This window comes from Labrus bergylta, chromosome 10 (genome assembly GCF_963930695.1).
Source record: "Labrus bergylta chromosome 10, fLabBer1.1, whole genome shotgun sequence".
NCBI classification, from domain to species: domain Eukaryota; kingdom Metazoa; phylum Chordata; class Actinopteri; order Labriformes; family Labridae; genus Labrus; species Labrus bergylta.
The window spans coordinates 10,936,083-10,948,305 of record NC_089204.1 but is presented as its reverse complement, the minus strand read 5'-3'; the positions used below and the strand labels follow the sequence as shown (position 1 = coordinate 10,948,305).

Genomic DNA, 12,223 nt, shown 5'->3' with positions numbered 1-12,223 from the left:
AGTTCAAGTGAAACGAAACACAATCAGAGAATGAGGAAATGGATTCATGTAAGAAATGTCTTGCCCTCATCAGGCCAGATGACACCAGTTAAGAACTCTTTGTTTTCACCAATACCACCAAACAGTTAAATTTAGTACAAGATCACGCTGATCAATGTCGAGCATATTTCCAAGTTCTTTTAGACACCATCCCACAGAGCTACTATCCTGCAGGTCTTAAGCACAGGTTGTTGTCCTGCTTCCGCCTTGCTCACTGCATTTCTTTAGCTTCATAATCTGACTATACAGCTGAATATCCCTTAAGCCAAAACACAGTGAGATGTATTCTCCTCCATGGCATTCCCAGCAATTTGTATTTTGGGAAGTCATTATCGGGGTTCTTATAGTGTCATATATGTGTCCAGTCCACTTCCTGAGCACTGCCGAGGTGCCTTTGAGCAAGGCACCGATCCCCAAAACAGTTCAGGAGCGCTCGCTCCATTAATGCATGTTCATAGGATCCTGTTTGTGCATGTGTGTGTATTTTGGCCTATGTTTGTGTAGCATGTTCATTAAACAGAGTGTAAAACTGAATTTCCCCTTGCAGGATCAATGAAGGATAAATTATTATTATATTTTTATAGATATATTATAGATTTTTGCAGAGCTCGCCTGCACTCAAAAGACACAAACTACAACTGGAGGAGTTTTTTAACATTTGATTGGCAACTTGGAAAGAGATAAGCTGAGACCTCTGTTAACCAGTTTGTGTATGTGTGTGAAATAGATGATGAATATGTATAACACCTTGTTTACCTCGTGTGTTTGCAGGGAGGGAGGTGAGCAGGTGTCTCAGAATGGGCTGCCATCCGACCAGGAGTCTCCCAGGGTTAGTTATCGCTCTCCTGCCTACCAGAAATACAGCAACACCCTGCAGAGCCGCAGGGGCAATGCTGCACCCTGACACACACACACACACACACACACACACACACACACACACACGCACATACCAACACATATTAACGATGTGTACATCTTAGATACTGAAACATAACCACGTGCACATCATGACATTATGTTAATGTTAAAGTAATGTTAAACAGGGTTGTAAAAAAACCACATTATTCCTTCATGTATCAGTTGTTTTCAGCATTTATTGTTCGTTTCTCCTCATAACTGATTCATTTCTTGCTAGTGTGTAGGTGGAATAGGTTGTTCTTTAAAAGTGTCAGATGCTTAATTTGATCTTTGAACATTGCTTTGTGGTATACGTTAATTATCTTTCAGAGGACTTAACAGCACTTCTACTAAGCTCTTCAGTGAGAGCAACAAGGGTCAGGGTGCAAAAAGACTGATGGGAAATGTAGTCTCTGGAGACTCTAAAACTCAAAGGGTACCACTGAATTAAGAGGGCCAACTATCATCATGAAGGTCTCATTTGTTTAAAGTTAGCACAAACGAATATTCCATCATTGTTCAGAAAATCCTGTTGATGAAATTATGTGGTGAAAAACGTTATTTTGTTATAACATGCATAGTATTTTTTTCCCTTTAACTATCTATCTAACATTCCTTTTTGAAAGTAGTTATTTAAAGTTAGAACATTCAAAAAAATATGTGATGGACCACGAACAAAAATAGAATCATTCTAGAAAATGGTGCTCCATATTCTTCCAACTTTCAAACCTGACCAAATTTAGCCGTGGCTCATGGGTAGTTCTGAATTTAAACATCTGTATTTTTTTCTAATGAGTGTGACTGTAAGTGTGACCGCACAAGTTGAGTATGGGACCACTAAACACACATACACACACACGCACACACAGCTATTTTTCTTTCCATTCTTTTCCTTATTTTCCTTTTCCCTCCTCCTTTCTTCCTCTGTCCCTCAGCTTGACACTCCTGCTATCCTCTCCCCTCAGCTGTTAATTCTTCTCCTATTATACGTCATCATTTACAAACTCACACTCTGGAATGTGAACTCCTGAGAAGAACTTCAACAAAACTCTTTGCCCTCATGCCAAAATCATGTTTTAAAGCCACAAACGGTAATCTCTGATCCTTTTAGTCAGCTGTAAATTTTTGGGAATATTTTCTGATAAGATTTCCAAAAGTAGATTGTACTGTCATCAGCGTAACGGGATATCAGGTTGTAAAATTCAAGCTAGAAGAATACCCCAAATGTATCGCAAGCATTCATTACTGATAACATAGAAAGTAGAAAACTTATCGAGCCTGTAGCATATTCTCTCAAATATATTGAGATAATTTTAAAATAAATGTCTTACTCTTATTGTCTTAAAATAAAGAATCTAATGCTTCTTAAGTCTAGCTTGATCATTAGCACTTTACATAAACAATTCATGAAATCCTCAAGATTTTATGATTCTAAGATTTACAAACGATTTCACTTTTAAAATGCTCGTCTTTATTGTTTATGTGAAGGTAATCATTTTACAGAAATATTTCACCTTAAAGGCAATAATACATTCTTAAAATCACTGTCAAAATATAGGGTAGTTCAAAAATGTTAACTTTATCCAGCAGCCCCAAATGTGTCTACATCCTAACCCCCAAATTAAACATTTTCATATTGTTTTTTCATGACACATTTAACAAACACTCGAGTTACCACATCTTTTCTGTAAACAACAATAATTTCTTCATTTAAAGCAAACCCGTATGTGATGACCAAAAAATTAAATCATAACTCATTCCAATGTGACATACTGATCATCAAATCATTCCACCATTTCATGTAAAAGAGAGTCAACATGAAATTATACAATGTAGGACGTGTGTGTCTGAGTGTGTCTGTGTGCGTGTGTGTGTTCCATCATACTCACAACATTTACTTAGTCACCTTTGTCAGTTCGACCCTCTTCTGTATTATCATTATTACCCATTGTCTCCATTTTTCATGGTTATATTATTTTTTTCTCTTCCTGGATTTATTTGCATGCCAGTTCATCACCCTCTGTTGTTTCCTGACTAACACACATTCCACAATAAACCTTGTCAGTGCACTCAGACCCTCTGTGGTTTGTCTGTGTATGTGTTATCCATGTTTAGTTCTGACTTGTTGTCTCCATAAACAGTTTTATTGTTAGTGTGTTTTTCTGTTGCATGCTGTTACCATCATAAGCATTTCAGTTCAGTTTTCTGTCAATGTTGTTTTTCTTCATCTCATGTTCTTTATCCCTTTTCAGCCTGGGGCTAGCCACAACTGTAAATATCTCAAATAGCTATAAACTTAGTCGCGTAACTATCTCTTTGTTTTCTGAGTAGAAAAGGGGTTGGCTTTATACCGCACATTTTGCTTGCCAGACTTGTTAGTGAATCTACAACATATTTCCATAATTTCACCAATACATCTCTGACTAGACCTAAGAGCAGTCAAATATCAATGACCTTTCTGCAGCGCTTGATTCTGCATTTTTTATGGTCAATTCAATTAAATAATAGTAATTTTCCAATTACAGCATTCACAGTCATTCTCACATTTAGCCGAGCTGACCAAAATTGGTTCTAAAATCAGAGTAAATCCATTTTGACACTTCCTGGCTTTAATTGTATTCAAAAAGAGCAGGTCAAGACTGTCCCCGCTATTATTTACAACATTACTCTCCCATAAATCAGCATTTTGCAACAATGACAAGAAAAACTTCCATGTATCAGGCAGAAAACTAGACTCATGATGAACATCTATTAACAGGAAATACAGCAAATTTCTAATTTAATGAAAATGCAAGTATGACCAGATATAATTATGAAAGTTGAAGTCAAGCAGGTCCATGGCAGCAAGTGTTCACAACAACGATCCACAGGAAAGATTAATTACTACCAGGAAGATTTAAATGTTTAACATGTATCAATGGGAGATTAAAGCACACAGATGAAGTTAGAGAGGAGAAGACAGGAGCTTGGTGTAACACGTCCCACAGCTGTAAGCCTATAGTAGCATAACTAGGGGCCGGTCCAAGCCTGAGCCAAACCTACCTATAAGCTTTATCAAAAAGAAAAGTTGGAATCCTACTCTTTAAAGTATAGAGTGTTGGCCTCTCCGACCCTGACTGGTATATGATTTTAAAGAAAAATAGGAATCATCCATTAAAAGCTCTACCTCCTATACTATTCTTGGAGAAACGTAGTTGAAGATAATGCTATAAAACACAACTTTCATAGGTAAGAGTAAGACTAGCACGTTTCATATTAGCAGTCTTTGGTAAAGATAAAAGATAGGCATTTCAAATAACCCACAAACACCATGTTTCTTCAACATGCCCAACCACCTCAATCCAAAACCCACTGTCTTTTTTTCCCACTGTTGTAAAATGAATAGTGCGACACATACGCTACATTGATTGGTACAGTTTTACAAAAGAGTTATATTTTAGAAGAGGTGAAATGTTAGGATTGGTCCAGTTCTTGATTGTCATTCTGTGACTGCTGTCAGGATGTCTAATCGATATTTCTGTTCAAGTACTCAAATGGGTCAGGAGGTTCTCAATGACCACTTATAACCTTTGAGTTCTTAGACCTGGTCCCAGGATTTACTTAACAAGCAATAACAAAGAACTCTTAAAAAACTGGTTAAGAGTGTTTTACTGAAAGTAATCTCTGAATGGGTTCAGTCTTCGATTAGCTGTCGCTTACCGTTCTTCAATTTCGTCCAACCCTTAATTTAGCTCGATCAGTTTAATTTATAAGGCTCCCAACGAATGCTCACACAATCTGTCCAGCTCTTGCCATACCTTAAATAAAAGTTCCCAGGATTGGTCCAGCTCATGCAACCCTGCAGTTAAAGCTCATGGGATCGGTCCAGCTTCTGAACTGTTCTCAAAAAGTGCCCTCCATTCATCATGCCTTCGAAGACCCCAGAGCAGTAACAGGGTAATAAGCATCCGGTTGGAGTGGGTGTGGTGTGAGAAAATAAAATCTGTCTTGACACTAGGCCAATCGCATTCTCCCCTCACCAATAATAATGCCCAGTAATGACTTCCAAGCAATTTCTTTGCTGATTGTTTGAGATTTTGTGTTTGTTTGTTTGTTGTTTTTTGTGCTTCCCATCTCTTTCTCCTTTCTTTCATCATATTGTCCACACTGTGTTGTGTGTTGTGTGAAGTGTCGTTGTGATTGATCAATGCATGTCCTAAAACTGCAATCAGTGCTTGATCCGACAGCATTATCTTTCTGTGCTTTTGATGTACAATGCAGATGTTCTTTCTAATGGCTAATGGAATCCAGCGCTGAGCACAAACAATTAAGCCTTTTTTTTTTTTTCTTTTTTTTTTTAAAGTGCTTTAAAGGCTGTTTGAAGTTTAGTTCAGTTGAGTGTCCAAGGTTGGCTGGCATTGGTTTTTAGATATGTTGTAGTTAGTTCAGAAGGTTAAGGAAGACCTTTGGCGAGTAAACTGCCCTAGAACCCATAATATGTTCTAGCTATTTAGGGTCAGATTTTTGGTAGAATTATTGGATTTCATAAGTTTAATGTATCTTAGTGTCTACACAGCCTGTTACCATGCTTTGCTCTGCATGCTGCAGCTCTGATTTACAGCATCCGTGTGAAACATTTTTTAAAGTGTGGTGTTAAGAGAGATCTATCATCCTCTTACTCTGCTCTCTCTTCTGGTTCCAGGATAATGTTGAAGGGGGTGAGGTGGTGAACGGAGTGTCAGAGCCCAGCCCCGCGGGGTCTCCCGGGGCGTCTCGCAAGGGCAAGGCCAGCCAGGCAGCGACCCTGCCTGCTAAGACCCAGCAGGATGCTCCCACGTCCCAGCTGGAGGGCTTCCTGCACCGCAAACATGAGTGGGAGGGACATAACAAGAAGGCTTCTAGCAGGTAGGAATCAGGTTCTGATTTTTATACAGCAAAGAAAAGTTGCAAGTTGATTACTATCACAACAACATATTTTTGTGAGGTTACTCTTTTGTCCTCACCTGTTCTCCGTGAAGGACAGAAAAAAACATTTGATGGTGCAACGGTCCATGTAAAGATTTCCATTTTTAGACTTTTGGGAAAAATTCTCTCCCATCTGTTATGAAGACATAAAATTCAGTGACATAATGGTGTAAATGTTGTTCTCTCTTCAGCTCTTCCATCACATCAAGGTAATATGTTATCATAAATATTATGAAAGAGGATTTAACACTTTCTTTGTGCCTCTCTGCAGGTCGTGGCACAACGTGTACTGTGTGATCAATCAGCAGGAGATGGGTTTCTATAAGGATCAGAAGAGCGCCAGTCAGGGCATTCCCTACCACAGCGAGATTCCCATCAGCCTGAAGGACGCCGTCTGCGAGGTGGCGCTGGATTACAAGAAGAAGAAACATGTCTTTAAGCTCAAGTGAGTATCCTGATGAGAAAAACTGCAACTTTATGTTTGTAGATGTACCGCAATCTGATGTTTTAGAGATATTAAATACCTGAAGCAAATGAGACGTGACTGCAAAAAAAGAAAACAGGAGATGGAGAATTGCACAGTAGTAGGAAAAACAAAGTGAGAGACTTTAGGTGCAAAGGCTGCCTTGAGTGAATCAGCACTTTTTGAACTCCAAAATCACACTCATAACTCAGTCAAATGTTGGCAGCTATATTTTAGAGATTTACAATCTCAGCGGATGTTGATAGCTCTCAATTACGCAGCAAATGAACTTCCATAAATCTGCTCAGAGATCAGTAGTTTGAACAGCTCATGAGAGCAGATTTGACTGACTTGAAAACAAATTGTTGAATCTATAAATCAATATTTTCTGTCATTAACCATCCATCGTTCATTTAACCATTTCATGATTATTAATTATGATGTCTCACTTCCACAGGATTACTGATGGGAATGAGTATCTCTTCCAAGCCAAAGATGATGTAAGTAAAAACAAAAAATACATAATTTCACACTTTCACCAGTATTATTTCATTCTTAATCCTTCTCATCAAATATTTACTGTGGTAACAACCATCCAGGTATTTCTCTGTTTGACAATGATATTGTTAATATGGCTTAAGTAATGATTATCCATTACTTGACCTAACCTTTTTGTTGTGCTACTTTTGTTTCACATCTTTTTCTTATTCAGTTCTTTAACTTCTTTTATAGATTATGGAATTTAGTTTGAACTTCACTTATCATGTCAATTATATATGAATAGATCTGTTTTTATGTTTAGATTTCAACAACATTCAACTTTTAACCCTCCTAAGAATTACTTATTAAGATTTGAAAATGAATAGATTAGCCACAAGTTAATGACAAGCTCTTTTGCATTTTATCAACATATACTTATAAACTTACGCATGTTAAGGGTCAAAATAGGCTAAGACATGAAAAGTATAGCTTTGTCCACAGGGGGCGCCAAAATCAACACAAATTGAAAGTTCCTCACAGGAACGTTAATTAAGCTTTCCTCCATACCTATAACTGCCCATGTGGGGACTCCTACGTTGAGCCGAATACTGCACAGTATGAAGTGTCCCTTAATAATCCTTGTATCTGTATTAGTGATAGGTAGCCACTACTCCTCTAGCTAACTCCACCCCGGCTCCCCTTCTTTCTGATTTCCAGGAGGAGATGAACGTGTGGATCTCGGCCATCTCAGCCGCCGTCTCGGGCGACAAGATGGAGATCACACCCAGCAGCCATAGCACGCCCGCCCCCGCCGCACGTGCCCAGACGCTGCCGGCGTCTGTCGCCGCGGTGGCGGCATCAGCGGCCGAGTCCAGCCCGGGCAAACGAGAGAAAGACAAGGAGAAGCGCTTCAGTCTGTTCAGCAAGAAGAAATAGACGCTCCTCCTTCCCTCTCACCTTCTCCTCCTCCTCTTCCTCTTCCCTCTGGTGCTGTTTGGGGCCGCTCCTCAATATCAAACCATCTTTGATCAAATATTTGTTGAAGATGTCCGTGTCAATCAATCTAGAGTCAGCGCCTAGCAACTTATACTGGAATCATAAAAAACTAACCATTAACTTGTAAATGAATATAAATGTCTTCAAAACTTTACATTGTCTGTGTAATACAATGAAATGATGATGTAATAGAAAGAGGATAACAGACTTTATCAGAAGATTATATTCGCAGTTGCTATGTCAAAAATAATTCCCAAACAGCCCCTCGTTCTCTTCCTTCTCTACTTTCCTCCTCTTCCTCTTCTTCTTCTTCTTCCTCTTCTTCTTCTTCTTCTTCTTCCTCTTCTTCTTCTTCCTCTTCTTCCTCTCAAAGCGTGACTCCAGCATGCAAGCTCCGAGCCAAAACTCTCCACTCTGTGCCTATCAACTGTCCGGTCTGGCTCAGAGTTACAGTACAGCTACAACACACCACCTGTATCCTCTGTTCAGTTTTTGTAAGATAAGGAGCAGGAAAAAAAAAAAAAGAAAAAAATAGAGATCAATGGAAGGGCAAAAATAATTTAAACGGGGTTTGCAAACGCTTCTGGCAGCTGCTGTCATCGAAATAAAATCCAGAGTTTGCCGCTGAACAACAACACCAAGTAGAGGAGAATTCCCAGATTATTCCTTATTATTATTATTATTCTTAATGCTATTATTTGTGTTTTCTATATCCTATTTTTTGGTTTCCTTTCTCTGCTTCTCATTGTCCCAGCTTTTTCGTCGACTACTGCCTTTCGTGGGTTGTGTTTACGCTCCCCAGTTGTCACCGTTTTTGAGTTGTTTTGTTGGTTTTTGTTTTGTTTTTTGGGGAAGTTGTAGGTAGTTCCCGTTAGAGTCCATCCTCAGTTTTTGCGAGGCCTTGTCTTTGCAAGATGACGTGTATCCCTCTGTAGTGGGGAAAACTGAGACCACGGCGGGGTAAACCTCTGAAATTACACCTCCTCGGAGTTTTGTAAGAGTAAATCCAAATGTAGAGAAATGCGTTGTGAAAGTGCTAAACGTTCAAAGACATTGAATTTGTCGAGAGCGGGGAAAAAAAAATGAAAATCAAATTACAAAACTGAACAGCTTTTTGTGCACTGACTAATTCTGCTTTTCTGATGGTTAAAACTGTTGCAATAACCCTGTGAAAAGCAGATTATCCTCATTAAATTCTTTTTCTTCCCAGTGCTGTGTAATCCCTGCAGCATTACACACAACGGCTGTAATTTGGAGTGTTACCCTGCGGTGCTTTGAACTGTATGTATAACTTGTGTATAACAAACTGTTAAAAATAAACCTGTGTTTAATTTCACTTATTATTATTACTACTAATAAGACCTACCGACAGTTATAAGCTTCACTTGAGTATCATTTTCTTTACCTGAAAACCTAACAATGTGTACACTTAACAAATCTGAATGAAGGAGCTATTGATGGGGTGATAAATAAATAAATAAATAAGACCAGTAAGAATGTTGGAGAACTCAAACGTAAGAGCATCCAATAAGTTTTAGTTTTGACTCTCTTTACGTTTAGTCCTTTGGAATATGTTTAGTTTCCTCCAGTATGTATTTTCTGTTCCACAGTTAAGCTATGTCTAAAGTTAATTTAGTCTGACAAGTATGGAGATGTAGATGTACTATAAAATCAAAAACTACTTTAAGCATCGCTGTTAAGTGGACGAGTCAGTTCTTCAAAAGCATTTACTGAAAGTGAGTAATGTTGCAGAATAATGGTCGCTTGCTTGTTGGCTTCAGCATTTCCATATTTTGAGATTTCAGACGCTTGCCGGCGAAGATCTTGCAGTGAAATGTGATGAGTTGCTCATCCTGTATGGAAGTTCTTTAATGACAAAATAAATAGAATCACTTGGCACTGTGATCTACAGAAGTTTGCAGAACGTCATTTGTCTGCATGATAAAGGCAGAGTGTGGACTTTTATCAAAGTTTTGATTACTAGTCATGAGAACATACTTCCTGTCGCATGGTATGTAGAATTTGCATGCTTACTCTGCTAGTTTAACCTTTGGTCCGACATTTTAAAACACATGTTCTAAAGACCAAGTCTCAGTCTAAAACAAAAAAAATGAGTTTATTTAAGTGCACTGGGAAGCTAAGAAGATGCCTAACCCCAAACTTTCAGGGCCTTTCAGGTTTTTTTTTTAAATATCTGGATTGGATTATTACATGCATAGCCATCAGAAAAGGTGAGCTTAGGTTTCAAACTGACCTACAAATCCAAAAACTCCTCTTAAAAAAAGGGGCTGCTGGGTTAAGGCTTGAATTTGTTATGTCATTAATGGACTTCCATGCCGGCCAGGAAAAGTGGGAACAAAACATCGGGAATTAACCCCAATGTGTATAAAGAGATGTGTGTTTGTTTTCCACAGCTGGAGGGGGGGGGGGGTTTGGTTTGGATGGGACTCAGGCTGCACGTTGGTGAAACACCTCGAGGAACTGAAAACCCTCTTCACTGGGGCAAAGGTCCTGAAATGTTTCCTGTTGAGTTTTTTCTTTTTGCTACATTCTCTGGCGATTTGATAAATATAGTGTGCATTCTTCTGTCACTGTAACCATAGTAACAAGATATTTCTTCATATTGCACAATCAACAATGCCACGATGGGGTTGTGGGTGGGGTAGGTTGGGTGGGAGTGGGCAGGGCAGGGGCTTTTGTCGGTGAGGTAGTCAAGTGTGATGTGGACCCAGGGGTCACTGCTAGTTGGATCTGCACCCGTAGACTTCTCCCCATCTCTGTTACATATGTGCAAAAAGCCATTAAAATGCTTTTAAAATGAGCCAAACAGACTCCGCCTGTTTACTTATGTGTGTGAAACCTATGATAATAGATGATCTTCTTTTGCTAAACTGACAAAAAACGACTGATAGACTTTCTATAATATGTATGTTAGAGTTTTGTCAAAAGACTAACTTACTCACAGCTACTTCAAACATCAGTTTTGATTTCATGGAGCAGCCTTTGATCTCATTTTATATAACCATTTATTAGTCATTGAGAACATTTCTTTATCCCCTCTCATGTGGGCTTGGCTTAATTGTGCTCATTCAGTATCCACCTTTTTATTTAGTTGTTGTCACTTCTGGCTGGAAATGACCAAAATGGTAAAAAGCCAAACTCAAAGCGGTATTCTACAGGTTAAATAATAAATGACCTTGCACTTTGCTTACACAAAAAAAAATGCTCCATCACAAATCAACAGATTACCAAACTGTTTCAAATGTGGAAAAGCCCAGGGCAAACTTAGATATAGTGTGGAATAAAAGATTTAGCAGTTCATCCCAGAGACAAAGAGAAACATGGTAAACAACTGCTGGTGTTTTTCACACGAGATACTGAACTCAAAAAGATACACGAGGTTTAGAAAAATAATTACATTTCCACTGTAAAACCTAATTTAAGATAATTCAATTCAAATACCTGAGACTTTAAAAAGGTACATGCAAGAATTGACTTTCAATTACCTAACATGTATATATACTGTACTTTAGTTTTATTTCTGCTGTAGGGTTTACACATTTTAACAAGAGACACTGCCATGTTTCTTTTCATTTGTGTTCATGGCAAAATTATTTACATTGACAGACTTATATTAGCGCATAATATGTTTGCATAAGTGTTTTTTTTTTACTGAATCATAAAACCAGCAACAACCACACACAGACCAACCAACACACACACACATGACTCTTCTTCAGCTTTCAATCTTTCAGCTTTCAATGTTTGTTTAAACAACTTTAACAGGTGCATTAGAGAATTGCTGAATCTGCAGTTTCAGTTGATTGATTTTTGTATTTTTACCACTAGATGGTGCAAGAGGACCAGCCGATGAACAAACAAGTGGCAACACTTAAACTGTGCAAAGCAGTATTACCAAGTGTTTCACACAATGCTTTAAACCTGAACATACTACTCAAACTTAACTACCACACCACTATAACAGTGTAAAGTCAACAGCATCTATTGGCTCTTTAACACCCCACCTCCAACATCCAGGCAGCAGCTGGTGTTACCCGTGTTTGTTTTGCTGCTGCAGCTGTTTCCGTCTGCAGACTGCGGAGTGTGTTGTCATGGAGCTCAGAGGTAAACACTGCTCCTGTGTTTAAAATTAGACCTGTGCAGTTAGTAAGGTGGGGTTTTAGTATGGTTTACTCTGAAACCCCTCCTTTCCTGCCAAAAACTCTGCAAACATGCTTTGACATTTAAAACACAACACCCAAAAACAAACATTATCAAAACAACCCCACCTAAACATCATACTTCTTCAGAGTTTTTTGTGTTGAGAAGTGTAAATCAGGCAGAAGTTAAAAATAAGCTTCAGTATTTATTTAGAACACTTAAAGGTTGTATCAACTTAAG

General features: G+C 38.5%; 1 protein-coding gene across 4 annotated transcripts in view; it reads left to right on the top strand.

Moving 5' to 3' along the window:
- LOC109976267 (spectrin beta chain, non-erythrocytic 1) overlaps positions 1–10,643 on the top strand; it is a 112,836-nt gene extending 102,193 nt beyond the window's left edge. For all 4 annotated transcript variants that reach the window (XM_065959416.1, XM_020626425.3, XM_065959414.1 and 1 more), the window contains 5 exons: positions 811–868; positions 5,621–5,823; positions 6,155–6,328; positions 6,804–6,846; positions 7,544–10,643. In XM_065959416.1, the coding sequence (XP_065815488.1) occupies positions 811–868; positions 5,621–5,823; positions 6,155–6,328; positions 6,804–6,846; positions 7,544–7,762 (697 nt within the window). In that variant the 3' untranslated portion in view covers positions 7,763–10,643. The remainder of the gene's footprint in view (positions 1–810; positions 869–5,620; positions 5,824–6,154; positions 6,329–6,803; positions 6,847–7,543) is intronic.
- The last annotated feature ends 1,580 nt before the right edge of the window (positions 10,644–12,223 follow it).